The sequence below is a fragment of the Poecilia reticulata genome, linkage group LG6, assembly GCF_000633615.1.
Source record: "Poecilia reticulata strain Guanapo linkage group LG6, Guppy_female_1.0+MT, whole genome shotgun sequence".
NCBI classification, from domain to species: Eukaryota; Metazoa; Chordata; class Actinopteri; order Cyprinodontiformes; family Poeciliidae; genus Poecilia; species Poecilia reticulata.
Window position 1 is genome coordinate 3,955,151 of NC_024336.1, and position 27,715 is coordinate 3,982,865.

The following is a 27,715-nucleotide window of genomic DNA, read 5'->3' on the forward strand; positions in this document are numbered from 1 at the left end:
AATGCAGAGTGAAAACATTTTGGATCCTTGTGGTTTCAGGAGTATGGCATCAATAAAGCGGAGAAGCTGGACATCGCTCAGGCGTACTGCGTCCCACTGATGAAGAAGATCTACCTGGACCTGCAGAGGACCCACGAGGACGAGGCCGTCAACAAGCTGCACCCTCTGTGAGGTCACACCCAAACATGTGGTTACTGTGCTGCTAAACTTTGTCTCGTTTCTTTAACCTTTCAAAGATCAATATCTTAGTTTCTATTTTATCTTAGACTTGCTTGCTTTTTCCATCTAAGTGGAGTTGAGCAGAAAAAAATCTTGAATGAATTTTTTCCACAGATGAAACCAAATAAATGTGAATTAAACTCAGAAGTTAAATATCTCATTCATTTTTTTCCCTCAAGTTCTTAGTGGGGAAAAAAATCACTTTTAAAGTTTTCTGTCTTGGCTAAAAAACTTTTTAATTATAGTAATAAAATGGAATAACTGGATACTCCAGCTAATCCTAATGTGATTGAATTGAAATACTTTAAAAAAAAATTTTAATACGTTTTTATAAATACATCTATTTTTGTAAAGTACGTTGAGATACATTTTTTTGTGAACTTCTACTTTAGAAACAAGCTTAAATAAACTAGAGCTGAAATGATTCATCTGATTCATCACAATGAACCATTATTGAAATTGGCAACTGATTTACTAATTGATGAATCGATAACTGGAGTACACAGACTCAAAAAAAGGCCTTTCACTGGAAACCCCCCCCAAAACATTGAGTAGTAATTAAGCCAAAACTGTACAAAATGCTAAATTCCTCTGAAACCTGCCACACTACAGTAAAATAAGTGAGAAAAACGTCAAAGTTAATGTAAGAAGTAGTAGTCAGAGCTGTTCTGTCGATCACCTGCTCTGTGTGACCCGATCAGCTCTCATGTCTGTTCCTGTCCCCCTGCTGTTCAGGTATTCCCGCGGAGTGATGTCTCCTGGTCGCCACGTTCGCACACGACTCTACTTTACGAGCGAGAGCCACGTTCACTCCCTGCTCAGCATGTTCCGCTACGGAGGACTGCTGGATGTGTGTACAGCCCTCACTCACTTATCCTTCTCAAGTCATTTCCTCTCAGGCTTGTTTTTGAAAATATTGTCAGAGATTCGCCAGAAACCATCTGGGCCTCATGAGTAATTATTGTAATTAATTATTGTTGTGGCGCATTGCTTTACGCAGCACAAACTTCCAGAAAACTGCAAATATGCCGAAACACTTAGTTCCTTTAAATCAAGGCTTAAAAACCAGCCCTGTTTAGATCTGTTTGGTTAGTAGTGAATGGACCTTTATCATCATATTTAATGTGTATTTGTTTGATGACATTTGACAAAATTTAACGCTTATTTCTTGTTTCGTGATTGGTTATGTTTTTATGTTGTAAAGCACTTTGAGCTGCCTTGTTGCTGAACTGTGCTTTACAGATAAATACGCTGATGCATGCTGGGCTAAATGAGACACATACGAGTCTTGGAAAAAATATATTTTTTGTTTGTTTTTCTTTTAAAATGTCTGTGTACAGAGCCTTGCAAAAGTATTCTCACCTCTTTTAACTTTTTTACCTTTTGTCACATAAAAAACGCAGAATTTTAAGGTATGTTATGTTTGAAACGTTATGACTGACCAACACAGAGTAAAGCATAATTGTGGAGAAGAATACAAATGTTTCTCAGAATCACTTTACAAACAAAAGTCTAAATTGTGGTGCTGTTTTAGCATTTATCAGGAAAAAAAACATCCATAACTCTGGAGGAGCTGCAGCGATTCACAGTCGAGAGAGTCTCAGCTATTAGCTATGAAATCCTCCACCATTTAAAAAAAAGAAAAAAAAAAGTCATGGCTTTCGTAGGCAACACCAGACATGAAAGAAAATCTGAAATTTCAGCGCGCCCTGCTTCAACCAGAAAGGTCGGAGCGTTGCTTAAAACACATAAATTACTGCTAGAGCTAAGTGGATGGAGCTAGCGCTGTAGCACCTAGCATACATCATCTACCCTGAATGGTTTGCAGCGTATAAACATCCATGTAATATTTTATTTAAGTTTATAAAAATTAACATTTTCATTTGAATAAATGTTTCTCACATAAAGTCTATTGTTAGAACTAATCATGGATTCCTTTAAAAAAAAAAACACAAGAGCAAAACCTGGCAAAAAAAGGCTTTTTCTTTGAGTTATTTTTTTATTTTAAAATTGTGTTAAAGTTGTGATTTTACGTCACATAAAAACCAGCTGTTTTTTTGGGGGTTTTTTTTCCACCCGTCATGTTTTAAAACCATGCATCACTTTTCGTCCACCACTCTGTCGGTCCATCTCATAAAATCCCAACAATTCACACGAGGCTTGTTGTTGCTATGTGACGAAACGTGAATCGCATAAAGGGCGTGCAAATGCTTCTGCAAGGCATTGTGCGTGTGTTTGTGTGTGTTGGTAAGGAGGTGAAGGACCAGCAGTGGAAGCAGGCGATGGACTACCTGAGCGCCGTGACTGAGCTCAACTACATGACGCAGATCGTCATCATGCTGTACGAAGACAACAACAAGGTCGGTCCGCAGGCCGCTGCTCGTCTTCCTCTGCTGATCTCCGGGTTGCTTAACGGAAAGGCCGTCTCTTTCATGTCCGCGAGAAGGACCCGTCCTCAGAGGAACGTTTCCACGTGGAGCTCCACTTCAGCCCAGGGGTCAAAGGGTGTGAGGATGAGGAGAACGTGCCGATGGGCTTTGGTTTCCGCCCCGCCTCATCAGAGGTCTGTGATTATGTGTTGGAAGTTATTTTTATATATATATATATATATATATATAAGTATTTTTATTTTTTTCCAAGTGGCGTAGCACCTTTCCCAAAAATGTGAGAGATGTGAGTTGACTGATGGTGGGTTGAACTACTTTGACTGGGCATATTTCCAAAAATCATGCCACAAAATACATGCAACTTCCTGTCATCTTCTTTGTCTTTTCCACCAGTAGTAACATCCTTTAGTTGATCACGTAACTCGTGCAAAAAAGGTTTTTCCATTGCAATTTTGGGAAACTGACTGATTTTGTTAAGGCAAAAAAAAAAAAGCAAAAATTTGTTTCAAAAAGTTTTCAAAAGTTTGTTTTTTTCCTAAAAATTTCCGTCTCTCCAATTTGCAAATTTGTTTTTGTAATTCCAATGACATGGAAACGAAACCTATGCATCCACTCCAGGTTTGTTGATAATTTCATAAAATGATCCATAATGGGTCGCTGGGTGAAAAAGTAACTTGTCCGTATTTTGACCAATCAGAATGAGGACAAAAAGCCCAATCAGGGTAGCCTGGAGGATCTTTCCCAGGATCAGACGGACGACGCTCTTCCGGTCACAGAGCTCATCAACCTGCAGAGACGCTCTCCGATGATCCGCAACCGCAAGACGGGCTCCATGGAGGTAGAGGAGAGTCTGCCTCTCAGCAGCATCCACAATGCATTGCTGAGTATTGTTACTATTATTAATGCATGGCCTTGTTTTTAACCAGGTCCTCTCTGAGACGTCACCCAACCATTCCTCCAAAGGCTGCACATCCCACCGGCTCTTCCAGTCGTGTTCCCGCCAGTCTCCTGAGATCAAACCAGCGGGAGGCCTAGGTCAGCTTCTAACTCTTAAGTGTTTGTATTCTTTCCTCGTGTGTGTGTGTGTTTGTCATCAGGTCACCCTGCCCTCATATCACATCTATTTTAAGCTGTCACCACCAATGTTGCTCTTCTTTTTTTTTTTTTTTTGGCCTTTTCCCCACCTTCACCTTCCCACCTTATCCCCTTTCAGTCCCTTCCTCATTTCTCTCTCCTTTCCATCGCCTCCCCCTCCTGTTTCTCATGGCTGCATAGCTTTCAGTTCAGCTTAGCGGCAGCCCAAACAGGATCAGACTCCAAACTATTCAGGCGAGAGGTCAGCTGGGAGTTGAGGCGTTCGCAGCCAACATCAGGATTTCTCTGTCACAGGACGCTTGCAGATGATCTGATACTCCCTGTAGGAAATAAACATTCAGCGCAAGGCTGCAGGTTTTAGCTGACCGCCATTTTACACAAGAATTTTATGTCATAGGATCAAACTAAACGCTCTCAGGTTACTGGTCGCTAATTTAAATGTAATTGAAACATATACAACATCTTGCCTTGCAAAACTATTTGCACTCCTTAAAGAGGCAGAGTTGTGTATTTTCCAGGCACATAATGTAATCGAGTAGCTATGTTATTTGGAATTCTTAGAAAAATTCTATATATACAGGTCCTTCTCAAAAAATTTGCTTATTGTGATAAAGTTAATTATTTTCCATAATGTAATGATAAAAATTAAACTGTCATATATTTTAGATTCATTTCACACCAACTGAAATATTTCAGGTCTTWWATTGTTTTAATACTGATGATTTTGGCATACAGCTCATGAAAACACAAAATCCGTCTCAAAAAATTAGCATATTTCATCCGACCAATAAAAGAAAAGTGTTTTAATAAAAAAAAAAGTCAACCTTCAAATAATTATGTACAGTTATTCAGTTATGGGGTGGTGTTGGTGCTCCCGGTAAATCCTGAATATACCCAATTTGGGTTGCCTTGGAGTTTTTAATCGCAACCTTTGGGGTTTTTCCTGTCTGGGAACGAGAATACGACCTGCTGAATGTGACAGGTAGTCAATCACAAAGCGCGGTGACGTAAGAACAGAGGGGAATCCCAAACAGCTGACATATTGCGCAACTGAGTCTCGTGGATATCGGAGATGATATGTGGCAATGTTTATTATTAAATCTAAAGGTCATTATTATGTTTATTCAGTTAAAAATGTTAACTATGAAAAAACATATTCACCTCCAAATCAATAGTGCAGCAAATAGAGTGGCTGCTCCCGTCGTCTTTTACCCACCGCCTTTTCTTTTTGTTATGTCTTTTATTCAAATGGGTCTACAAACTATAACTATTGCTTCTACATCGTCATCCGTGTTTGGTTATTCTAAATTCCCGCTATGTTGGGGGTTTTACTGGATTATCCTCTGGAATTGGGATGTTCGTGACTGGAATCGGGTCGTGTTGCTCCTGCCTTGGACACACGAACCGATCAAACCTGTTGTACTTTTATCAGCTCTGTGGTCATAGAGGTTTGGAGAATCGGCCGACAATTCTTAAATCTTTCCATCTAAACCAGACTTAAGACTCACAAGCTCTACTCCTCTCCTCTCGACCATTGCCCAAATGCTCTCTGACTCTGGTCGCAATGTAATGTTTACATATCCCTTCAAAATAAGATACAGATGCGCCACAAAAACGAACATTTTACTTTCGTGAAAATTTTAACTCGCGATAATGACTTAACGGGAGTCCTGAGCTTGTTTCTCTGCAACGAGACGGTCCGATCTGGGAGTGATGAGAGACAATAACACCCGAAGTGTTGCTTATATCCACAGCCTGCTTGGTCTCTACGTGGCGAAGCAGCTTGAAGCTTCATTGCCTCAGTAGCAGCCGGTTACGCAGAGCGGCTTGTAATGTGGGACTCACCTACCGGTCCGGGATAAATCCATTCTCCTGTCTCTTCTCTGGGCCTTTTCCCCTTTGCAAAGAAACTTTCCAAAGACATCTGATCTGTTTTTTACTCATTTCGCTGCTTGTGGCCTCAGTGTTGGCGCGCAAGTAACCGAGAGAATCCGGTTAAAGGATTTTCAAAATAAAATATCCTCCAGACTCAAATAATACATAAAACGGAAATATTTCACTATTTCTTGCGCGGCCCGGTACCAATTGGTCCACAGACCGGGGGTTGGGGACCACTGCTCTATGGGGTTCAGGTCAGGAGAGTTGGCAGGCCARTTRAGCACAGTAACACCATGGTCAGTAAACCAGTGGTTTTGGCACTGTGAGCAGGTGCCAGGTCGTGCTGAAAAATTACATCTTCATCTCCACAAACTTTTCAGCAGATGGAAGCATGAAGTGCTCCAAAACCTCCTGATAGCTGCTGCATTGACCCTGTCCTTGATAAAACACAGTGGACCAACACAAGCAGCTGACATGGCTCCCCAGACCATCACTGACTGTGGGTACTTGACACTGGACTTCTGGCCTTTTGGCATTTCCTTCTCTCCAGTCTTCCTCCAAACTCTGGCACCTTGATTTCCAAAAATGACATGCAAAATTTGCTTTCATCCGAAAAGAGTACTTTGGACCACTGAGCAACAGTCCAGTGCTGCTTCTCTGTAGCCCAGGTCAGGCGCTTCTGCCGCTGTTTCTGGTTCAACAGTGGCTTGACCTGGGAATGCAGCACCTGTAGCCCATTTCCTGCACACGCTTGTGCACGGTGGCTCTGGATGTTTCTACTCCAGACTCAGTCCACTGCTTCCACAGGTCCCCCAAGCTCTGGAATCGGCCTTTCTCCACAATCTTCCTCAGGGTCCGGTCACCTCTTCTCGATGTGCAGCATTTTCTGCCACACTTTTTCCTTCCCACTGAGGTGCCTTGATACAACACTCTGCGAACAGCCTATTCGTTCAGAAATTTCTTTCTGTGTCTCACCCTCTKGCTTGAGGGTGTCAATGATGGCCTTCTGGACAGCAGTCAGGTCAGCAGTCTTACCCATGATTGCAGTTTTGAGTAATGAACCAGGTTGGGAGTTTTTAAAAGCCTCAGAAATCTTTTGTAGGTGTTTAGAGTTACTTTGTTGATTCAGATGATGAGGTTAACTGCTCGTTCAGAGAACCTTTTCATGATATGCTAATTTTTTGAGACAGGGATTTTGGGTTTTTATGAGCTGTGTGCCAAAATCATCACTATTAAAACAATAAAAGACCTGAAATATTTCAGTTGGTGTGCAATGAATCTAAAATATATGACAGTTTAATTTTTATCATTACATTATGGAAAATAAGGAACTTTATCACAATATGCAATTTTTTTGAGAAGGACCTGTATATATAATTTGACTTTGCAAATTAAAGCCTTGAAATTGGGCCTCTGTCCCTTTAAGAAGCTCCTGCTCTTTCTGAAACTCTGCCTTCAGGAAGTCATCGCAGCAAAGTTTCTCCATTAAGCTGTTGACAAACGTTTTTCAAACATCATTCATGGTTGCCATGGAGATTAAAGGATTTCTCAAACATGAATGAAAGAATCAAGGCAACACTCCAGGCATGTTTTTGCTGAAGAAATAACTTAATAGTCGATTTTACACAAATACCGCCCCTTTTAGTACACCGACACTTCAAAGGCGGTTCATTTGATTTCCCACCTTTGCGTCGCTCTATCAGGTAAAATCTAAATAAAACACTTCTGCACCACACTGCAATTTTAAATTGATGTAGTGTACGACACAGAAGAGGCAAATTGAGTTGAAGTTGCCCGTTCTTTTCCTCCTACAAATATAAACTGGTATTGATGCAATTTGAGTTTGACATGATGTATATTTTTAAATCTTTTACTCGGTCTACCACAACTTCAAAGAACACTTCAAGGGCTTTTTTTCCCCCCAGAGCTCAGCGTTTCCAGGGGAATTTAACGTCTAATAAGCCTCAGAAAATGGCGGCGCTCTCAGGCACGAGTCTGCTACCTAATCGGAGCTGCGTGGAGAAAACCATGAAAGCAGGAATGTGACATCAGAGGGACAGAAAGGCTTTCTGTCACGTGTTCTTCATTAGCACGCTAACAGCTTCCCTACTTACTGCTCAATGTCACCTGGACGACTCTGATTGTCTTTTAATCAAATTCAACTTAGCTCTTCTGAATAAACAGAAGTTTCTATTAAGCCTCCTTGTCACTGTGGATATTTACTGATTGTTTGCATCTTTTTTTCCTTAAGTTGAGGTTAAAGGTACATCGTACCAATATGTGATCAAGAGATAAACGATGACCGTCTGAAAGCTTCACAGTAACTCCTTGTGAAGGCTCTGATGCACCAAGGAGACTGAGGACAGAACCACCTGCTTTGTTTCCTGCATTGTCTGAACAAAATGTTAGCGCATTAACACCTTGCAGAAACAGTCCTGCTGTCACCTGGGGTGCATGATGGCAAATGTTCATACGGCTTCAGCGCTAAATTTATCAGGAGTTGCATTGATTATTTAGTAGCGATTCATACAGTGATTTTCAAAAGTATTCACACTCCAACGAGGGCCGCAAATTCATTTTATCTGTCAATCAAATTTTTGGTTTTTGAAGATTTACGTTTTTGGAAAATCTGGATTTTCTTTTTTCACCAATAAACTCCTTGGGTTTTCACAGTTCAAAGTGATGTCAGCGCCCACAGGGCGGCCATCTTGTCTGGCAACTGCAGTTTATTTGGCCTTTGAATTCAGGTCAACAATGGAACGGTCCAGATATTTTAATCTTTTTTTAATTACAAGAATGAAGTCCTATTACAAGAATACAGTCATGGCAATACTAGAATAAAACTACATGCCACACCTGGCATGTTAAATCAAAGTGGTGCTGAATTTGGTGCCGAATCAATCCTGGAAGTTTAAAACACTTCCAGCATTGAGTTGACAAAAAATGTGACTGACCACATATTCTAATGCGTTATGTGGTTCATTTAGTGCTTTGTAAAAATGTTCACAGTCAAACCTTTTCACATTTTTCACATTTAAATGTAGTTTTTGGGGGATTTCATGTCGTCGTCCTGAAGTAGGTGTCTTCACTGAGGAATAAACCAAGTCGAAGCCTGACCTGGCCTTTCTGCATGCAGTTTGCATGTTCTTCCTGTACATGCATGTGTGAGCTTCGGGTATTCCTGCTTCATTAGCGGTTACGCTGAGCTGCCCGTAGGAATGAGTGTTTGTGCTTGTTTGTTCTCTGTTTCCCTGTGATAGACTGGCGACCCATCCATGGCCCCTCACTGTCCCGCACGGATAAGTGCTGTAGACAATCAGTGGATGGAAAATGGTGCATTGTTTACAAAACCTTTTAGTAATAAAAATCTAAAAAAAAAAAAAAAAATGTGGCGCATGTTTGTATTGAGCTTTCCAAAGTCAATCCATTCATCTTCATCAGTCAAGTCCCTGCTAAAGAAAAGCATCCCAGCAGCTTTCTGCTATTACTGCAGTATGTGAGTGAAGGAAGTCATTGATATTATAAATGGAAACCAAAAATTAAACACAGGTGACCTCAGATTTCATCTTTCCAGCACCTACATTGCGCCGCTGACTGGCTATTCAGACAATTTTAATGAAGTTGACTCCATGGGATGTGACCAAAATAACTCACACGGCATTGTTAGAGAAATGTCTGGATGAGAGGTTACCTCTATTTCATCACAGGAGGATTTTGGAGCAAAGTATGTAAGGGATGCAGCAAATATGTGGAAGAAGTTGATGAGATTGAAGTGAAGCATTTTGGCTCGGGTGCAAAATGCTTCATGTGCCACAAAACGCTGCACCTGAACCATAAAAGCACCATCCCAATGGTCTGACATGGTAGTGGCAGTATGATGATGTGGGAAAGATGAATAAAGCTAAGCACAGTGCAATCAAAGCTAATCCAAGGTTCACCTTAAACAAGAGCTCAATACAAACACATGGACACCACACTTTAAAGATTTTTAGTTTTAAACTAAAAAGAAAAACTTAACGTAACTTTGTGTTTGTGTGATAAAATCACATCAAGGTTTGTGTTTATAACTTTAGGAGCTGTGAATAGTTTTGCACAGAACCGTCTGACCTGAGTGAAGTTTCTCCCCCACCTTCTTCAAATCAGACAAAAATGATCTCAAAAATGATTTGTGCTGCGTTTGTGCAGCAGAAATATTCGTTTGTGCCGCTGTCATGTTAAAGATATTAAGAAATGTCTCCAGAGGTCATGAAAGGTCAACCTGCACCCCCCACACACACACCCACACACATCATCTTCAAATCAGACAAAATTGGTGTCAATCAACTCAACTACGTTTGTGCAGCAAAAATTGTTGTTTGTGCTACTTTGGCTTTGAAGATATGAATGAAACTTTAAAGGTCAATTTGATTTTGTAAAAGTATGTAGGGTTGGGGCTAGGTTACCTTTTGACCTTTAAACCTTTGTTAAAGGTCAAAAGATCTTCTGATCTGAAGAAGGTGGGGGGCAACTTCACTCGGGTAACCGTCTGCATTGCAGGGCTGGACAATTAGCAATATCAATACTTCTGATTTAATATTAAGGGTTCAGTATGGCCACCTTCTCGAAATAAAGGTCTGTCAGAAGAGACAAAAACAGTCATTTTTGGCAAAAAGTTAATTAGTCCGTTATTTTAGGAAGATGACGAGTATCTCCAATCCAGAGAACCGTATGGCATTCTGGGAGATCTAGGCAGAGGAAAGGCTTTAGCCACTCATCCTCTAAGCTAGGTTTGGTGGCTTGAACTACCTCACTCACTCTGTGGTTACCTAGCAACAGCCTACTGAGTAGCTTAAAAATCAACAACTGGTGTGTAATGAAAACTGTGGATAAACCAGAAAAGGTCATGAAAGGTCAGGCCAGCAGTTTGGCACCATGTCGGATATAAACTATGGACATGAGCTGATATGAAACACTTACACCATGGAACAGTCTTCAGCCATATTGTCCAGCCCTAATTCAATGTAAACACATTTAATAAAAACAAGAAACCTGACTCTTTGTTTGGAAAAATACCTGCATGGTGTGTAAATAAAACGACTCACCGGTCATACTTCCACTCCCACCCACCCATCCACCCTTCACCACCCCTTCCCTCCTCCTCCCCCTGACTCGTCCTCACACAGGCTCGCTCTGCTCTGGCCTCTTCAGTGCCTCAGCCCTTGGGGTGTCCTCTAGCGCCCCCAACTTGCGGGATTACGTCCGCACCCAGCACCACCACCACCGAAAACCGCCTCTGTCCCCCGGCAGTCTGCCGTGCAAGATTGGCATGTTCGGTACGTTCACAGCGGTGTCTGTGGGGTCGGGTGTCCACATCTCCGCCCTTCACCTTTTTTATTATTATTCTTTTTTTTTTTTTTTGCTTCTGCTGGTCTCGTCTTGGAACAATTGGCAGTTCTTTCCTGTTCTATTTCCCTCCTTTCCCATGAAATTTCAAAACATCCCGTCTCTCCTCTAAAGTTTTGGCGACACTGATCTGATCGCAGAGTGACTGGCTGTGTGGTAAATGTTTTGCATGCAGGCGCATGTTGGGAGTGTTCAACGCTTTAGGCACTAACTGTCACCATCACACCTCTGCCTGCTTGGGGATTAAAAAGGTTTGATTTTTTTTTTTTTTGCTGCATGCCGTGGCGCTGTCTCCTCATTTGTGGAATTTAATAATCTGTCCTAAAGTAGCTTTGGAGGCTGGAAGCCCAAATCCTGGCTGCTGTTTTCCTTTTTTTCTTCTACTCACATTTTGTGGTAATCCTCACTACAAGGGCCAGTAATTCAACTGGAAATAATCCAATCTGATTTAAAAAAAATTTCCTCACGCTGCTACTGGTAAAAAGCAGCAACTCTCTTTGCACTCACCAAGATTTCTTAACGATCGCCTACATTTACGCCGCACAGCATAATCACACCATAAATGGTAAGTTATTTGAGTTGGGATTAAATTGTGCACAGCAGGAATTTTTCCACCTAGTGGTGTTGCTCTGATACTGAAACTTCACAGCACCAACAGTAAGAATGACTAAGGGTGAGTATATGAACCAATCAACGTTTCATTCAAGCAATCATACTTATTATCCCCAGGCAGTTGTTGTGCAGCTCAGTAAGAGAAAGAAAAAACAGACCCATGTGATCAAACTCATTCGAAAATGTTCATTTTGTCTTTATTTAAATTGCTGAAGTCGGCTAAAACTTTAAATCTTGAAGACTTCTCTTCACTGGAATTAAGACACCAAACCAAACTCCTGAAAACCTGTCCGAGGGGCGCTAAAGGGCTTACATTCTCATCAAGTTGTAGGAAGTTACAGGTAATCTGGGTTTTACTCTGACAGACCTGGAGAGTAGGTTAAATTTAAACCTCGAGAGAAACTTGTAAATAACTAAAATACATATATGTATATCGGTCCTAGCGTAGGATCTTGGGGAACTCCATGTTTATAAAAGAGTCTGAAGAAGAAGAAGCAGAAAATCTCCTTTAGGACCTGAAAACCAAAGTGCTGAACCTTTAACCCCTCCGTGTCGAAGGTCGGCGTGTTCTGGTGTCAAATGCAGAGGAACAGCAGAGGGTTCTGAAAAAGCGGGAAGAGCCGAACAAGGCCAGCACTTTAATGTAACAGGAGAGATGCTTCAATTCAGACCGTCAGTAAAATGGGAAGTGACATTTCTGGCTGAGGCGCTTCTGCAATTGTTTTTAAAATCTTTATCCATCCATTTTCTTCCGCTTATCTGGGGTCGGGTCGCGAGGGCAGCAGCTTCAGAAGGGAGGCCCAGACTTCCCTCTCCCCAGCCACTTCTTCCAGCTCCTCCGGGGGAATCATAAGGCGTTCCCAGGCGAGAGACATAGTCCCGCCAGCGTGTCCTGGGTCTTCCCCGAGGCCTCCTTCCGGTGGGACATGCCCGGAACACCTCACAGGGAGGCGTCCAGGAGGCATCCTGACCAGATGCCCGAGCCACCTCAACTGGCTCCTCTCGACGTGGAGGAGCAGCGACTCTACTCTGAGTCCCTCCCAGATGACCGAGCTGGGAGGGACTCCCAGATGACCGATGACTCGGTCCCAGATGACTGATGACTCGGTCATCTGGGACCGAGTCCCAGAAATGGGTTTCACCCTGCGGGGGTTTCACCCTGCGGGGGAAATGGGTTTCACCCTGCGGGGGAAACCCATTTCGGCCGCTTGTATCTGGGATCTCGTTCTTTCAGTCATGACCCAAAGCTCATGACCATAGATGAGGGTGGGAACGTAGATCGACCGGTGAATCAAGAGCTTCGCTTTTTGGCTCAGCTCTCTTTTCACCACGACGGACCGGTACAACGCCCGCTTCACGGCAGACGCTGCCCCAATCCGCCTGTCGATCTCCCGCTCCCTTCTTCCCTCATTCGTGAACAAGATCCCCAGAAACTTGAACTCCTCCACTTGAGGCAGGACGACCCCCCTGACCCGGAGAGCTGGCTCTTGGGAAAATCTTTATTATTATTTTTATTTAATTTTATGTTTTAGACTTTATGGTTGCATATGTTACTATAGATTTTTTTTCAACATTGGAGAAAGCAGATCAGTCCCTCAGATACTCTTTTAATTTGTCTAAAACTATATAACATATGTCACCATGTTATATTTCAATATTTTACTTTTATTTACCTATAGATTTTGCACCGTTGGAATAAAATGTGTGCTCCCAAACTGTAACCAGTGCAGCGCAATTGCACATGGACAGAAAATAAGTTATTTTCCTCTGTAAAACTTCAGAATGTTTCAATGTGGACTGAGAAACTCAATGTGGTTCAGAGTGTGTTGAGAGATTTTTTTTACATGTTTTTACTTCCTGGTGTTTTGTTTATACCCAGCAGGTAGAGACACCTGTAACAAATTGACAATTTTGTCTTTGCTCTGGATTACGTCAGCATGTCTTAGTGTATTTTATTGACATTTTATGTATTGACAGATTATTACAAGTTATGCATCTTTTCGTTTGACTAAAAGATCAAATTCAGATCAAATTTTCAACCTTTTTTTTTTTATATACTTTTCACTCTTCTCTTCATTTTCCCTCAGCGTTGTTGGCAAAATGTGTATGAATCAGAAAGCCAACTCTGCCCTATTTATGTGTTTCCTCCTCTCTTTTTTTATTTTATTTTTTTCATTTCTTTGAAGAGCACGCAGGCCGACAGACTGGCACAGATACCAGCACCTCCAGTAATCCCAGTTACCTCTCTTATCTCCTCAGAACTGCTCTCTATGCCTGCAGTAAAGAGGTTTTCTGTGTCGTTTGCCAGGCATCCGACCAATGGTATGTCCGCTTTTCTTCAAGTATACTTCGACAATTCTCTAGTTCATCTTGCATGACCCTTTTGTGGGGGGGTAAAAAAAAGAAAAACCACCTTTGGGGATGTGGAGATTTGACTGAGTCAATGACATCGAATGAACGTTTTCATTTATTTTTCCATCAGAGTTTCTGTTTCACCGCACAGCCTCGGTGTTTGATGAGCCTTGTGTTGTTTTCAGCCTGCACTGCTAACACCACCTGCTCTGCCTGTTCAAGGTTAATTTACCTCCCTGATTCTGCCGTTTCCTCACAAATTGTTCTCTTTATGGAATATATCTTCTTCCTCGGATATATTTCCACGTGTAGACGATCTGTGTGCACATAACTTATACTCACTCAAAGCCTTTTGTTCCTTTTTGAGTCATTTGTACTTTCCAAAGGCTGTGGTCTTCTGTTTCTCTGTGTATTGATGTGGGTTGTGGTGTAAAAATGAGAACATAAAGGAGATGTTGTGGAGAATCCCTGTCACATCTTTGGAGGACTTCAGCTGATTTAGTGCAGTTCTGAATAGGGCGTGTATATCGGGTTCAAAGGTGTGCATTCTGCTGAATTCGGTTTTATTTTTAACGTGACATCACTCTCTCATTTTGTGTTTTTACATATTTAAAAGTCAACAGACTATCTAGAAACTAAATTTTTATTTTTATTGTCCCCAAGTGTCCAGATGGTTAATCAGAAAGTTGGTCATGCTGTCAGTTTCATCTCCAGTATAAAATATCCTGTGTTTTCAGGTGAATGAAGCTTCTGCACAGTGTAAGATAAGACTATGAGAAGTTATTAGAGTCACTATTGTGATATTTTAGTAGTCAGTTCTTAAGCACAGTTGATAGGCTAACTCATGAACAAATGAACTCCCACCGGGAAAAGAGAAGCAGCTTCGTCGTCCATCGCTGTTGCGCATGTCGCTTGTGTCGTACCAGAAACACGCAGACACAAAGGTTCTGGCTCAAGACGTCTGTACATAAAATAAGTGTGATCAATTGTGTTAAAATTTTGGAGCATGTTAAATTTTGTCATTAATTTATCTAATTTCCCAACTAAACTGATTACGAGTTAGGCCTCTGGTTTGTGGGTGTCTGGTGGGTTTTTACACATTCTGGCATGTTGACAGTTGCTTTATGCCTCTTTAGTGTTAAATTTAAACTGATATTTACTATGTTCACTATAGTTGTGGTACATTGGGGTCTGAAAGGCGTGAACCTCATGGTGTTTGCACCGGTTCCCAGTGTGCAAAGTGGGACTTGTGTTGCTTGTTTTGTGCAGTTTACAGAAAGATTTTCTGTCATTTGTTGTTGGAAGAAAACCTGGCCTTGCATTTTAGGTAGACTTTGACTCTTAGACCAGAAGGATTACTTAATTATCAGATGCTTATATATTATTATTTTTTATCTTAATTGTAATCTGTTGAGAATAAGGGAGACAAAAATAAATTCACCAAATGTCAAAAACTTGAAGAAATATGACCAGTTTGTTCAAATGTTATCCAAAGTAACTGATGGAGTATAAAGAGTCTTATTTTTTTTTAATTCTTTCTCTTTTTTGCCCACATTTTTTACTTTAAAAACACATTTAAAAAGATGTGACCCACCCCCCAAAATGATGCTTTTTTGCCTTTTGTGCTACTTATGAGTCAGAAAGCACATCTTAGATTTGACACCCACAACAAGGAAGCTGTTCTTATTGGCTTGTTGCTGCTTGACTTTACTAAACTTTACTAATATTATTGTAGCACAAAGCCTTTGTTCCCGGCAGACGGATGGTTGAACGGGTGTCTATCGATCAGGACAGCCTCAAAATCTCAACATCATTAAAAACACTTGGATGTGCTGCTTGCGTCAGTAGCTGTGACCTTGTATCGAATTTGCAATTCATTCAAAGAACGGATGAAAATGGATGAACGACTTGGAACTGAATCAACAGAACTCGTACGTGAACACTTTTCTTGATTGTATATTTTTATGCGTCTTATACAAACAAAGAAGTCGAATGTTGCCTGTTCTTGGCACCTTCCTTGTATTTTCCTGATAATTCAGTAAATGGTTTTATCAGACAGATTGTTTCCAAACACATGATCTTTTCTTTCAGATCTGTATCTTTACGTTTTATAGAGAAACACTGAAACTACACAAATAATGGTGGTAATGTACATCTTTAAATGTGAGCTGTAAAACTGAATATTTTGATGGATACAGATGAGATTCAGATCACCTGTTCCAATATATTTTCGAAATGCAGGTAACCTAAAATATAATGACCTGATAAATATTTGAAAGCGGTGACAGCGGCAGATGTTTTGGTGGTGTGTCTTTGCTAGCCCTGCACATCTAGAGAGTGGGAAAGTGTAAAAAATCACATCTCTCTTTTCTGTTGGCTCTCATCTGGACTTTGACTGGGCCAGTCTAACGTTAGAATATGCTTTAATCTGAACCGTTGTGGCTCTGGTTCTGTGTTCACATTTGTTAGTAGATTGACGTCCAGCCCTTCTAAAGCTAAACTTTTTTTTTTTTTTTTTTAAGATTGTTCTGAGTTTAGCTTTGCGTGTAGACCCAAAAGTTCAAACTTTATTTATTTTTTGTTAAACATGTTCGGTGTGTTTCCAGTACAGCTTGTGGCCAACTTTAAACAGGGCTTCTTGTTTGTGTTCCCCCCCCCCAATCAACGACTTCTTGCCACTCTTCCTGAAAAGCCAGAGTTGGGACTTTAATGACTAATAGTTGTCCTGTTGGACAGATTCTCTGACTCTGAGCTGTGGATGTCTGCAGCTCCCCCAGAGTTACCACGGGCCTCTGCTTGCTCAGCTTGTCGGTCTACAGGTGTGACCTCGTCTCGGTAGGTCCAATTGCAGGTTTTGTCTCAAACCTGCTATTGGATCTGCTGGATTTTATTTAAGGGTATCGAAGTGAATGGGAATAAATTACTGCCATGCAAGATTTTTAGTTCCATGTGCGGAAGTGGCACAGATCGGATTTTTGGGGAGTGAAACGATTGGAATTGGGCTGTTCAGATTTCGGTGGAAAAAGCCGTGTATGGGTCACATTTGTCTGCCTTGAACTGGCCGATTCAAGTCCAGACTGCAACTCGATTGGAATGTTGTGGGTATGATGGTAAACAATAGTTCTTCAAGAAAGAGCAGACCAAAATCCCTCTAGAACAGGAGTGGGCAATCCCAGTACTTGAGGGCTAGTGTCCTGCAACTCTTAGATGCCTCTCTGGTCCAACACACTTCATCAAGTATCTGAATCACCTCCTAAGTGTAGTCAGATTCTCGAGGCTCCTGTCAATGACCTCATTATTTGACTCAGGTGTGTTGAAGTAGAGACGCATTGAAATGTTGCAGGTCACCGGTCCCTGACACCTGGAGTGGCCCTGTTTTGCTGTTATCTTGGTCTGAAATTAGTTGTTTAATCTGAAAAATGGAAGCGTGACAACAAAACAAAACCAGAATCAGGGTGTTTCTGTCAGTCGACACACTTAAGACCTTCGAGAAAAGAGAAGTGGTGTCTCGGGTCGTCCAGTCTAAAGATGCCGTAGTTTTAAGCTCCTTAGCTCCCGCCTCTCCTCATGTTCCTCCTGCTGCTCCGCTGTGCTGTCATCTTCCTCCTCTCTCTGTCCTCTGCCTCTCCTCCCTCAGAGCCCTCAGATGAACTCGCTGAGCTGGCGCTGCAAGGGTTTGACTCTGTCGCCTTGGACAGGTCCTTCTCCTATCACCTGCACCACTGCCCCTACCACCTGCACCTCCTCAGGACCCAGCTGACGTGCGGCCTAGAGCTCTCCGACTGTCTCCACGGTCAGCCCCTGTAGCCCGCGCGCTTTCCCCCCACCCTTCCCCCCAACCCTTCCCCCCCCACGCCCGTCTTGCGCCTTCGGACCGGTATAGGCGAAAGATGGCTGCCGTCGATGCCCTCTGAGCTTTGCATCAGCTGAAGCCTCCTGCGTTGGTTGTCGTGGCTTGGTTTCCTGCCTGTTGTTGTCTCTGGTTTTTCTAGTGGTGGGTCTGTTTCATGACTACAGTGTTAAAAACGCTTGCATGCTGACCGAGGAAGACAGCATCGTCTTCCTCTCTGTATTTAGCTGACAAAATTTAGAATCATTTACAGAGTAGAAAATTTAATTAATAAGTGGGTCTGAAACTATTAATTGCGATTAATCTGTGATTGAAATAATCGTCAACTAATTTAGTAATCAATTAATCGTTAACTTAAAAAAAAAAGGCCATTTGAAAGAAAAAAACACTCAGACCTGTATTTAGGTAAAAACTAAGAAAAGCTTCTACATTTTTGCATTTAAAATGAAAACATCCTTCTATGTCTGTAAGTATGTTCTTTGCTAAACTCGTCAGGTGACATAGTTTTACCAGGTTCAAATCCTATAAGATATCTTAGCATCTTTTGCTATCCAGTTATTAATCGATTAATCGACAGAATAATCAACAGATCAGCCCCACACAGCATTAAGTCCAGCAGAAAAGATTGAGCTTTTAGATATATTTTAGCTGCAGATGCGTCCTTTGCTACAAATGACCGAGCGTTTATTAAAGGAATGCTATGTTCTTGCATTTTAGGCAATAAAATGTTTGTATTTTAAAAAATAATTAAATTTTTTTTCCCATCTTTTGATGCATTTCTAATATTGTATAAGAAAATCTTAAGTGGTTAAATTAAATATCTGCAGAATGCGCCACTTTTGTTGTATGATTAATCAACAGGAAAAAAATCGATTAATAAAATAGTCGTTAGTCACAGCCGTGATAAATATGATTAAAACTGAATGGAAATAAAAGTATCGATTCACATTATCCATATCAGAGATTCACAATGTCAAAACCTTCTGTAAAAATACCATGAAAATCAATTCTACACAGAAATAGATGACATGTCCTTTTTTTGTACTCTTCCCAGAGCAGCAAAAGTAAGATAACATTTTAATTACACAGTTTAGGATATACGTGAATGTGATGTATTATCTATTATCTTAACGTCTGGATTAAAAAAACATAAGCAAAAATTTTAAATAAACTCATAATATGGATATTAGTTTTCAGGTAGCAGAGATGTTAAGCATCACTTTTATCATAAAGACAATGATCTAAAGATAATGATACTAAAAGGAGAATCAGGCCCCCTCTTGGTTTAGTTTCAGGCTTGTGGGAGTGGATGTGAGAAGAGACATTTTTTCTTCAGCACCGATGTGTTTTCAGAGAGCATCGTCTGGTATTAATGGCACCAATTAGGCCTTTTAAAGAGCAAGAGCGCGGCTCGGTGTCGGTACACCGCCGCTCTCCCAGGAGACTTCACGGCCAGGTGGCCCACGTTGGAGTGGATCATCAGCTTCTGTCATTTTCTGCTCTTTATCTGGTGCTTCTGTGTGAATCTTTTATGCAGCTGGTCTTACTGTATTGTGTCAGTGGAAGAAAATTATTGACCTTCTTTATTAGATACTAGAGTAGAACAGAAATGACTCTTATTTCCCCTCAGTGTGACAGCAGCAAAGTGGCAGGCAGGCCAAAGCATTCAGATTCACAAAAAGGTAAAAATATGAAAAACAAAGTAGGGATAAGAGCCTGTGCATAATAATAGTAAAAACAACATAATTTGGATTCAAAGAAATGTGCAACTGAGTAGGTTGATTTAAAAATGTGCATGTTAAGGCTGGGCGATATGGAGTTAAAGTTTTATCGCGATATTTTACGATACTTTTGTAATATTGATAAAACCTACTTCTTACATGTTTTAAGGTCATTTTATGACTGACTCTCACAGCAATTAAAGCCTCACAAACATAAATAATGTATTGAAAAACATTCGTATTTGTTATACACTTCTTTAGGACTCTAGCTACATAAAGATGTGTGATTTCTATCATTAAACTGAACACAGTAACTGTATTTACAAATTTATTGGTATTTAATGATGCTTTTATTAAACAGTGGAGAAAATAGTAAAACTATGAATCCTGACAAAACAGTTTTGGGATTATTTTAAACGGCATTAATGGAATTTATCATGACGGTGATAAATCAACATTTATCACGATAAACGATACGATAAATACCCACACTTGCGCATGTATGTTTCTACATTAAAAAAATAGACTATTCACAGAAAATACTGGAATATAAGGTTATAGAGCTTGTGGAGGAAGGATCTGCTATAACGGCTTCTTTGTGCCCCTAAGATGCAGGAGTCTGTCCCTGAATGAACTCTGAACTGTATCAGATATCGGTGATAAAGAAAAGAGATCCACTGGCTTGCTAAGTACCTGTGAGGACTGGGCAATATGACTTAAAAATATCTGATTTATTTTTATTATTACCAAATTCAATTTAAATTTATTCTTTACCCTCATTTTTCTTTAAAAAATTACAAATGACTTTTATTTCAGTAATTTCTTCTGAGTCAAAATAGAAGCTTGTCAAACAAGATGGCGGTTCTCGGGTGGGTTAACGTCACTCTGGAAACCCAACAAGTGGATTGGTGGGATGGAAAAAATGTCTACATTTTTCCAAAAAATGAAATCTTCAAAAACAGAAAATCCGATTAATCACTTAAATCGATTTATTGCCCAGGCCTAGGACAGGCTTCTATAGTGAAGAGCTACCATCAGGAAGTGAAGCACAATCCTTTGGTTTTGGTCAGGGTTCGGATAATCTGGGTCAGCTGACCCACATGGAGAGCAGAACCAAAATGACTTAATATGCGAGATGTGAGACCGAAACATTTTTAGGATTTATTTTTATTGGCATGATTCATGGAAATGCTTAAAAATTAAGAGTGAATTTGAAGAACCTGGGTGCTTTTGTTTTTGGAAATGAAATGGGGTAAAACCTGTCAGATTGACCTAAAGCCTTTGAGAAGTGATGCTTTTTTTGTTTGTATTTTGCTAAAAGGCTGCCAGTTGAGGCGTGATTCCCCCCGAGAATCGGTAAATTTAACCAGGTTTACTGATCCTGCTCCAGAGGTTCAGAGGTGGAAGCGCTCCGTCTTAGTGCCTGGATGCTGTGTTGGGTTACAGCAGGGTCACATTTCATTCTTTTTTCTCTTCCTGTTTTCTTGGGTTGGGCATTTTGTACCTGTGATGTTGGTTCTTTTTAAAGGTGGGTATAAAGAGGAAGCTCCTCCTGTCTGGGACAGACTTGCTGGTTTTACTGGAAGTCATGACTACATTTAATTTTTCGTTGTAGTTTCAGTCAAGTCCTAACCAGCGTTTGTTTTTATTTTACAATTAACTTGTGTTCAACCGACAAGGTGCAGGATTCACTGTAAAATAGTTAAACTCTCCACTGGATGATCGCTACTTCCTCACTTCTCGGTTCCTTTAAATCCTAAATAAATCCAACTTTTTAAGTACATTTTAAACTCTGACATTTCCTATTTCTCTTCCTTCAAATTCAAAAGGTCTGTTGTTCATAACCGTGACTACAACTTTAAGGTTTAAAAAAAAAAAATCATAGTCGCCTTCATAAAATAAGTTTTTGTTTTGTTTTTTTTTTTTTGCCAAAAATTATTTTTGCAATAAAAATCACCACCTCTTAATTGCCAAAAGACGATTATTTAAGCCATTATTTTAGGAAGGTGACGGGTGTTACTAATGCCATATCTTCACTTTCAAAGTACCTTCAAACTCCCGTGTCATGTACTGTAATCATTGTGTTGCCATGGTTACGGAGTACGCAACACGTTCCTGCGTACACACGACTCAACGTTCCCCTTGACGTTCGCCGATTAACCGGTGAGAAAACTCACGGGTGTTTTTATAACGTGGCTCTGATTAACTGAGACTCATGTTGTTGTGCTGCCACATCTAACCGACCCAAAAAGGCCGTCTCGTCTTTTCTCGTCTCGTCTTTTCTCGTCTCGTCTCGTCTTTTCTCGTCTCAACTCGTCTCGTCTCGTCTCGTCTCGCTGTAGCTCGGTTGTTTTGTTTTTGGTTTGGCATGGAGTGATCTAGCAGCTGCCTGAGGAAGAACCAATAAGCTCAGAGTTGGTTATTTTCCCCTCTCCTCTCCCAACACCCAGTGATCTGGTACAGTAAAGCGTCTCTCTCTTTCTGTCTCTCTCCTCTTTAAACCGCAGGATTCGAAGGCTGCTCTATGGTGCCCTCTATCTACCCGCTGGAGACGCTGCACAACTCTCTCTCTCTGAAGCAGGTGGAGGAGTTCCTCAGCAAAGTGTGTGAGAGCAGCGGGGAGGCCCAGGCCAAAGCCATGAAAGGTGGGTCTTATGGGAGCTCAACACTCACTGATGTTGATGTTTGGAGAAAATTCAGCACTTATACAACTTTATAATATGTCTGACTTTAGAAAAGGCGTCAAAAACATAAACATTTTATAATTATGTGATTGAGCTGCTGTTGTCTGGACTTGATTATGATGATGATTGTTCATAGCAGGTAACTTTGTTTTATTTTTCTTAGCGAAATGATTTAATAAAGTTTAGTTTATGTTTGATATGATGAGGAAAATAATAAGTAAAAATAGCTTTTTTTTGTTTGTTTTGAGCCAATGTAAACCTCGTTACAAAAAAGCAATAAATCAATTAATCGGGATAAAGTAAAATTCACCCGATGATTTCCATTCTGACGTTTAATATTTTTTGAAGAAATAATTTGTTTAGAGACTCTATTCCATTTTATTTATTTAAGGTTTTGATTGTGTGTTTTTATTTTAATTTCCATTTTATTTCCTGTTTTTTGTTGGGATTTTTTTGTGTGTGTTACTTGAACTATTCCGCCGCCAATGTAAAGTCTTCTTTACAGAATTACAGTTTATTAGTCTTTGAGGTGGTAAACTTGAATTATTGTGCCATTTTAAATATGTTACTTAAAAATTCTCTCAAAACGTTTTCAAATTACTGGAATAATTTATCGTCCAGTAAAGTGTTCCACTGTGACGGGTCTGTTCCTGTATGGATGTTTTTAAACCGTGGTGGATTGTGGGGCTTTGACACGACGCCGATGTTTAAATATGATCAGCTAGTCTTCAAAACATGCCTGAAACGTTACGCATGAAGACCAAACTGCTAATTATCTACGTTGATGTCGTTCAAATGCAACATGCGTTAACAATTGGGGTCGTTTTTTCAGAGGCTTGAACTAAAAACACATTCAACTTTAACCTCCTTGGTTCCTTCCTCCTTTTCTGTCCCTCTACTTCAGACTGTCCTCTCTGGTTTTACTTCACTCAGCGCACAGTTCAGACAAGAGCTGTTGGCTTTTAAAAATAAAGTACATTTACAAAGCTTCATGATATTTAAATTTATTTCAAACTCAATATAAAGTGCACAAACATAGGCTGTGTAGTAAATGTGCCAAACTTTTGTTTCAGCTCCAGCTTTATCCTCAGTAAACGGCTTTACTTGTTATGGAGTCTCATTCGATCCACGTCTCTCCACTCTGACTACAGTTTGCCGTAATGCGGTCGGATTTGAGTTTACGTCCAGGGAAAAGCAGAACTTGAGCCTGATGTTTCTGTTTCTTCTGCAGCACTTTCTGGTTTGTTTGACTCTCAAAGTCAGACGTCTCTCTACAGCCCTCAGCAGCCTCTGTCCTCCTCCGGATCGGAGGCGTCGCTCCGTCCGCCGGGTCAGCCTCTGTGGCGTAAGTCTAACAGCATGGTGGTTTTTATAATGTCACACAAGAAGTTGACTCCTTTCGCATCCCTGGTGATGGGTATCTGCCAGGTGGAGTTTTTAGAGAAGCTCCACTCTAAAGTAAATACGCAACACAAAGTCGGACATGATCATAAAGTGCAAGGAAATTTGATTTTTTATTTATTTCTTTTTTTGTTTGGTTAAAAAACATAAAGTCAACAAATCAAGTGTCGCAAACTCCATCCAGAGGTCTCCTAAATGTTAAAAACAGCATCATGAAGACCAGCGGCGCAAAGGGTTAGCACAGCACTAGGCGTGTGGGTGCCGTGCTAAAAGGGGCGCCAAAATAGAGGCAGAAAAATAATTGGCGTTTCAGTCTTTTTCTATAGTTACCAGCTGTTTGAGTGTACAAACAGCAAACATAAATATCTGAGACACAAACTCTCCTCTCTGAAGCAAAATCAGCAGGAACGTTGCTGCTAAATAGCACTTGGTAGAAACAACAGAACAGTTTCAACAACCCAGTTCATCCCTCTTAGCTGTGACTCGATTTGTTTTTCTTTTCTTCTCCTATGAAGCCTCCGCATGCTTCCTGTTGGTTTTGATGCCACACTGTTGATTTGTATAGTACCTGTTGATTTATATAGTGTAGTATAGTACAAAGCTATAAGACTTTTCTGCTTACTCACTTCTTCTCCTATCAGTCTCTGCTCGTATCTTTCAGAAAAGTCTTTTTTTTTTCTCTCTCTCCTTTTGTTCCCGGGCCTAAATAATGACAGTGAGTAACATTTTTAACCACATTTGACATTAGAACCAAATCATTTTAGAACCTGGTGAAGATAATTTCTAAAACTTGATGGTGTGTTTATCGGTTGGTTGTTGCATAAAATCACCACATTAGATCAGATACCCGTTTTTGTTTTTCTTTTTAAATATTTTATGCACATTTCTGTACATGTTGTGGCTTTCATCTTCCTTTTTTTTTTTTTTTTTTTTTGTTTTCCTGAGCAGTCGGCAGCATCCCGTCCAGCGCCGTGTCCAGTGCGGGCCCTTCGTCCCCAACCACCGACAGCTCTGGCCTCGGCCTCAACTTCAGCTTCAGCGAGTAGCTCTGCCTCTCTGAGCGACCAGAGAACCTCGGCGCCGCTGAGCAGGCTGTGCGAAGGACGTGTCAGAGTTTTCTCTCAGAAGCAGCTCTGTTCCCAGCCCTGCTCCAGAACGCACTCAGACTTTGACACGGACTGGAGCCGTTGTTCTCTGAACCGTCCTTCGGTTTGGTGACACATTTCCACTGAGGAACGCTCTGAGCATCTCACACCAGCTTTCACACACACATGTGCCTTTCATACGTTTTTCAGTGCCGTCGCATCAAGTGCCTGCTTACTTTTTTTTTTTATTCCAAATTTACCAAATATGTCGAGCTAAAAAGCTTTAAACATTTTTTTTTTCTGCTGATTGTGCCGTCATTAACATTTACCCCAGAAGCCGACTGTGGAAGGAACCTCCTGCTGTGTGGATTTCCCCAGACTGGCATCTTACACCTCCATCAGTTTATGCCTGAACTAGAAAAAGCCTGTTTGCTACTGGAGTTTTAGACCTCTGTCCTTCCAATCATGGCTTCGTTTTTATTTATTTGTTCTTTTTAACGAAGGTCCAAATGATGAGATTTCAAATTGAAAGCCAATCAGAGGTTATTGTGTGAACTCATGACGTCAGATCACAGTGATAAATTGTATTTTTGTCCTCTGTGGGATTAGTAGTTTCTTCATATTGACCAAAAAAGTGTAGGTTTAGATTTTTAACGTTATTTTGTTCTTTTTTCAGACACAGATTTCCTCTGTAATATTCACACCACTCTGATTGTGTTATTCACTTGTGTGTATGTGCCGTTTATTAGAAGCAAACACATTGGAAATGTGCCTCTTTTTTTATATATAAAATCACGTCAGGTAATCAGAAAACAATGCAGTGTTGGAATTGAAGAAACCACTAGATTAGGGCTAATCTGACATCAGAATTAGGATTAGTTCGCTTGCTGTATGCTGCCTCGATCTGCTGTCCTGCCCAATCAAAGTCACGTTTTAATAATGTAAATTATTTTTGGAGCTCATTTCTAACTGCGCTCAGGTAAAGAACTGATCCAAATAAGTTTTGTCGGCGTTATGCTGACATAAGGGTCAGTGAGCTGAGGGCTTCAAGCTTTGGAAGGTACTTCATATTGTTCTACTGTGTCACGATTAACGAGGAAATCATGAATTATGCTTTATGTTCTGCACAGCTATCAGCTATTAAACTATAATGAGGTCTCCTGTGGCCTTCGCTCACTTTCTCTGGCTTCTCATTAGTCGTTAAACGGACAAGTTTTCTCCTGTTATATGACGTAGCGTAGCGCTTAGCTGGGTAAAGAAAGATGGCTGCTTTTTCCTCACGATAATACAGAAGAGGATTAGGGCCACCGAGAGAAAAAAAAACAAGAATTCTGTCTTTAAAGTCAGAATTCTGTCTTTAATCTCAGAATTCTGTCTTTAATCTCTGAATTCTGACTTTAATCTCAGATTTCTGACTTTAATGTCAGAATTCTGACTTTAAAGTCAGAATTCTTTTTTTCTTTTTTCGGTGGCCCTAATCCTCTTCCGTATGATAACAATAAATTTGGTTATTTTGGAAATGAAGATATTTCCAGAGTTGAAGAACCACCCATCCCTTTTATTTTACGCCACGGGAACTCTGTTTAGGAGTTAGCAAAGCTATCAGTAGCATCTCTGATAACCAGCTGATATTAACTTTTTATGGCCTTACTCTTCAAAGAGCAGAACAGTTAAGTGTATTATATTTTGTACAATCACTAGTACTATAAACTGCTGTGCCTAACAGAAGGGCCATGTCCAATAAACTGGCTAAATCCATCTTATTCAGTGCATCTTATTTTCTGTTTATTATAGGAAAATGTGTCAGACTTGCACATGGAGGAGGGAGAACATGTAGCCTAAAGTTAGAGACGCTAATATACTTTGCTCCAAAACCATCCAATCCAAAGTTTAATTTAAGATGAATTTAAAGCATCTGAATTTATCTGTTTTACTCTGACCAAAGTCTCCTTACTTTACACTTTAATGTCCCTCCCTTTTTCTCGGAGAGCTCTGCTTCAGCCTGTTAAAGCTTAGACAGAAACACACGCAGTAGAAACGCTTTAAGTTATAAGATCTGTCTCTGTTTAAGCTGAAAATGAAATGACCCCCAAAACTTTGACAAATCTGCTGTAGCGTCACATTGTTTTTTGTTTCTTTTTAATGACTTGTTAGATGTGCTTGTTTTTGCCCAAACGTGGGCTTTATAGCTGAATTGTTTACTCAATTGTTTAATATCAGCCAAAGAGATTATGTGTTTGATTTGCTTCAGAGAAGCAGAGTGGAGCTGTAAACGTCTGTTAAAGTGTTGAGGTCAGGCTGGTGATGCTGGACAGATGAAAAGTGTTGATGTTAGAATAAAAAATGATGTCAAATTGAACCTGCTGTTTGTGTCCTGCCAAATGTTAACGACCCTGTTACATTCTGGACTTTTCACATTGTGATTAATGGGCCAGAGTCCAGACACGACAACCTTTTATTGCTCCTCCACAAACAGTTACAGCTCCTTTTCTCCATCCTTCATCCCCCATTCCTGCAATATTCTTGTTTCAGTTTTACTTCAATCTTCCCCTCCTGTGTTTGCTTCACCTCAGATTATATTCCTCCTTTTTACCCTTTTCTCTCCATCATCCATCCCTTGTTTTGGTTCACCTTACTCTCTGCCGTCAACCATTTCTGGCTTCAATACTTCTCCTAGTTTCACTCCCACTTGTCTCCCTTTTGTTTGTCTTTCTTTACCAACTATATCCACTGTTGTCATCCCACCTGATAACCACAGTCTCCTCTCTCTCTCTCTGACATATCGACAGAAATGAAAGCTCATCACCTCCATCTATAAACCCTTTGAAAACTTCTTCCAGCTGACCCCACCATCCACCACGATATCTGAATCCCAATATCTTGCGTCTGGAAACTGGGCTGTCTTGATTGAAGACCAGCTGACCTTTAAAGATCATGTTGCCTCCGTCTCTCGTTTGTGCCGCTTTGCATCGTTAAACACGAGAAAAGAATCAGGCCTCGCTACACATGACACGCCACCCAGCCATCTGCGCTCATCTCCCACCTTGAC

At 40.6% G+C, this 27,715-nt stretch overlaps 1 protein-coding gene across 19 annotated transcripts in view; it reads left to right on the forward strand.

Annotated features, from left to right (window-relative positions):
- ppip5k1b (diphosphoinositol pentakisphosphate kinase 1b) overlaps positions 1 to 26,019 on the forward strand; it is a 56,608-nt gene extending 30,589 nt beyond the window's left edge. For 6 of the 19 annotated variants that reach the window (XM_008410722.2, XM_008410721.2, XM_008410724.2 and 3 more), the window contains 13 exons: positions 40 to 167; positions 955 to 1,069; positions 1,560 to 1,571; positions 2,472 to 2,579; positions 2,666 to 2,782; positions 3,304 to 3,444; positions 3,533 to 3,641; positions 10,742 to 10,891; positions 13,833 to 13,895; positions 17,563 to 17,718; positions 22,004 to 22,141; positions 23,412 to 23,525; positions 24,530 to 26,018. In XM_008410722.2, the coding sequence (XP_008408944.1) occupies positions 40 to 167; positions 955 to 1,069; positions 1,560 to 1,571; positions 2,472 to 2,579; positions 2,666 to 2,782; positions 3,304 to 3,444; positions 3,533 to 3,641; positions 10,742 to 10,891; positions 13,833 to 13,895; positions 17,563 to 17,718; positions 22,004 to 22,141; positions 23,412 to 23,525; positions 24,530 to 24,627 (1,449 nt within the window). In that variant the 3' untranslated portion in view covers positions 24,628 to 26,018. Of the gene's footprint in view, positions 1 to 39; positions 168 to 954; positions 1,070 to 1,559; positions 1,572 to 2,471; positions 2,580 to 2,665; positions 2,783 to 3,303; positions 3,445 to 3,532; positions 3,642 to 10,741; positions 10,892 to 13,832; positions 13,896 to 17,562; positions 17,719 to 22,003; positions 22,142 to 23,411; positions 23,526 to 24,529 lie in introns of all 19 variants that reach the window. The other 13 variants (XM_008410720.2, XM_008410723.2, XM_008410725.2 and 10 more) reach the window with 10 other exon arrangements.
- The last annotated feature ends 1,696 nt before the right edge of the window (positions 26,020 to 27,715 follow it).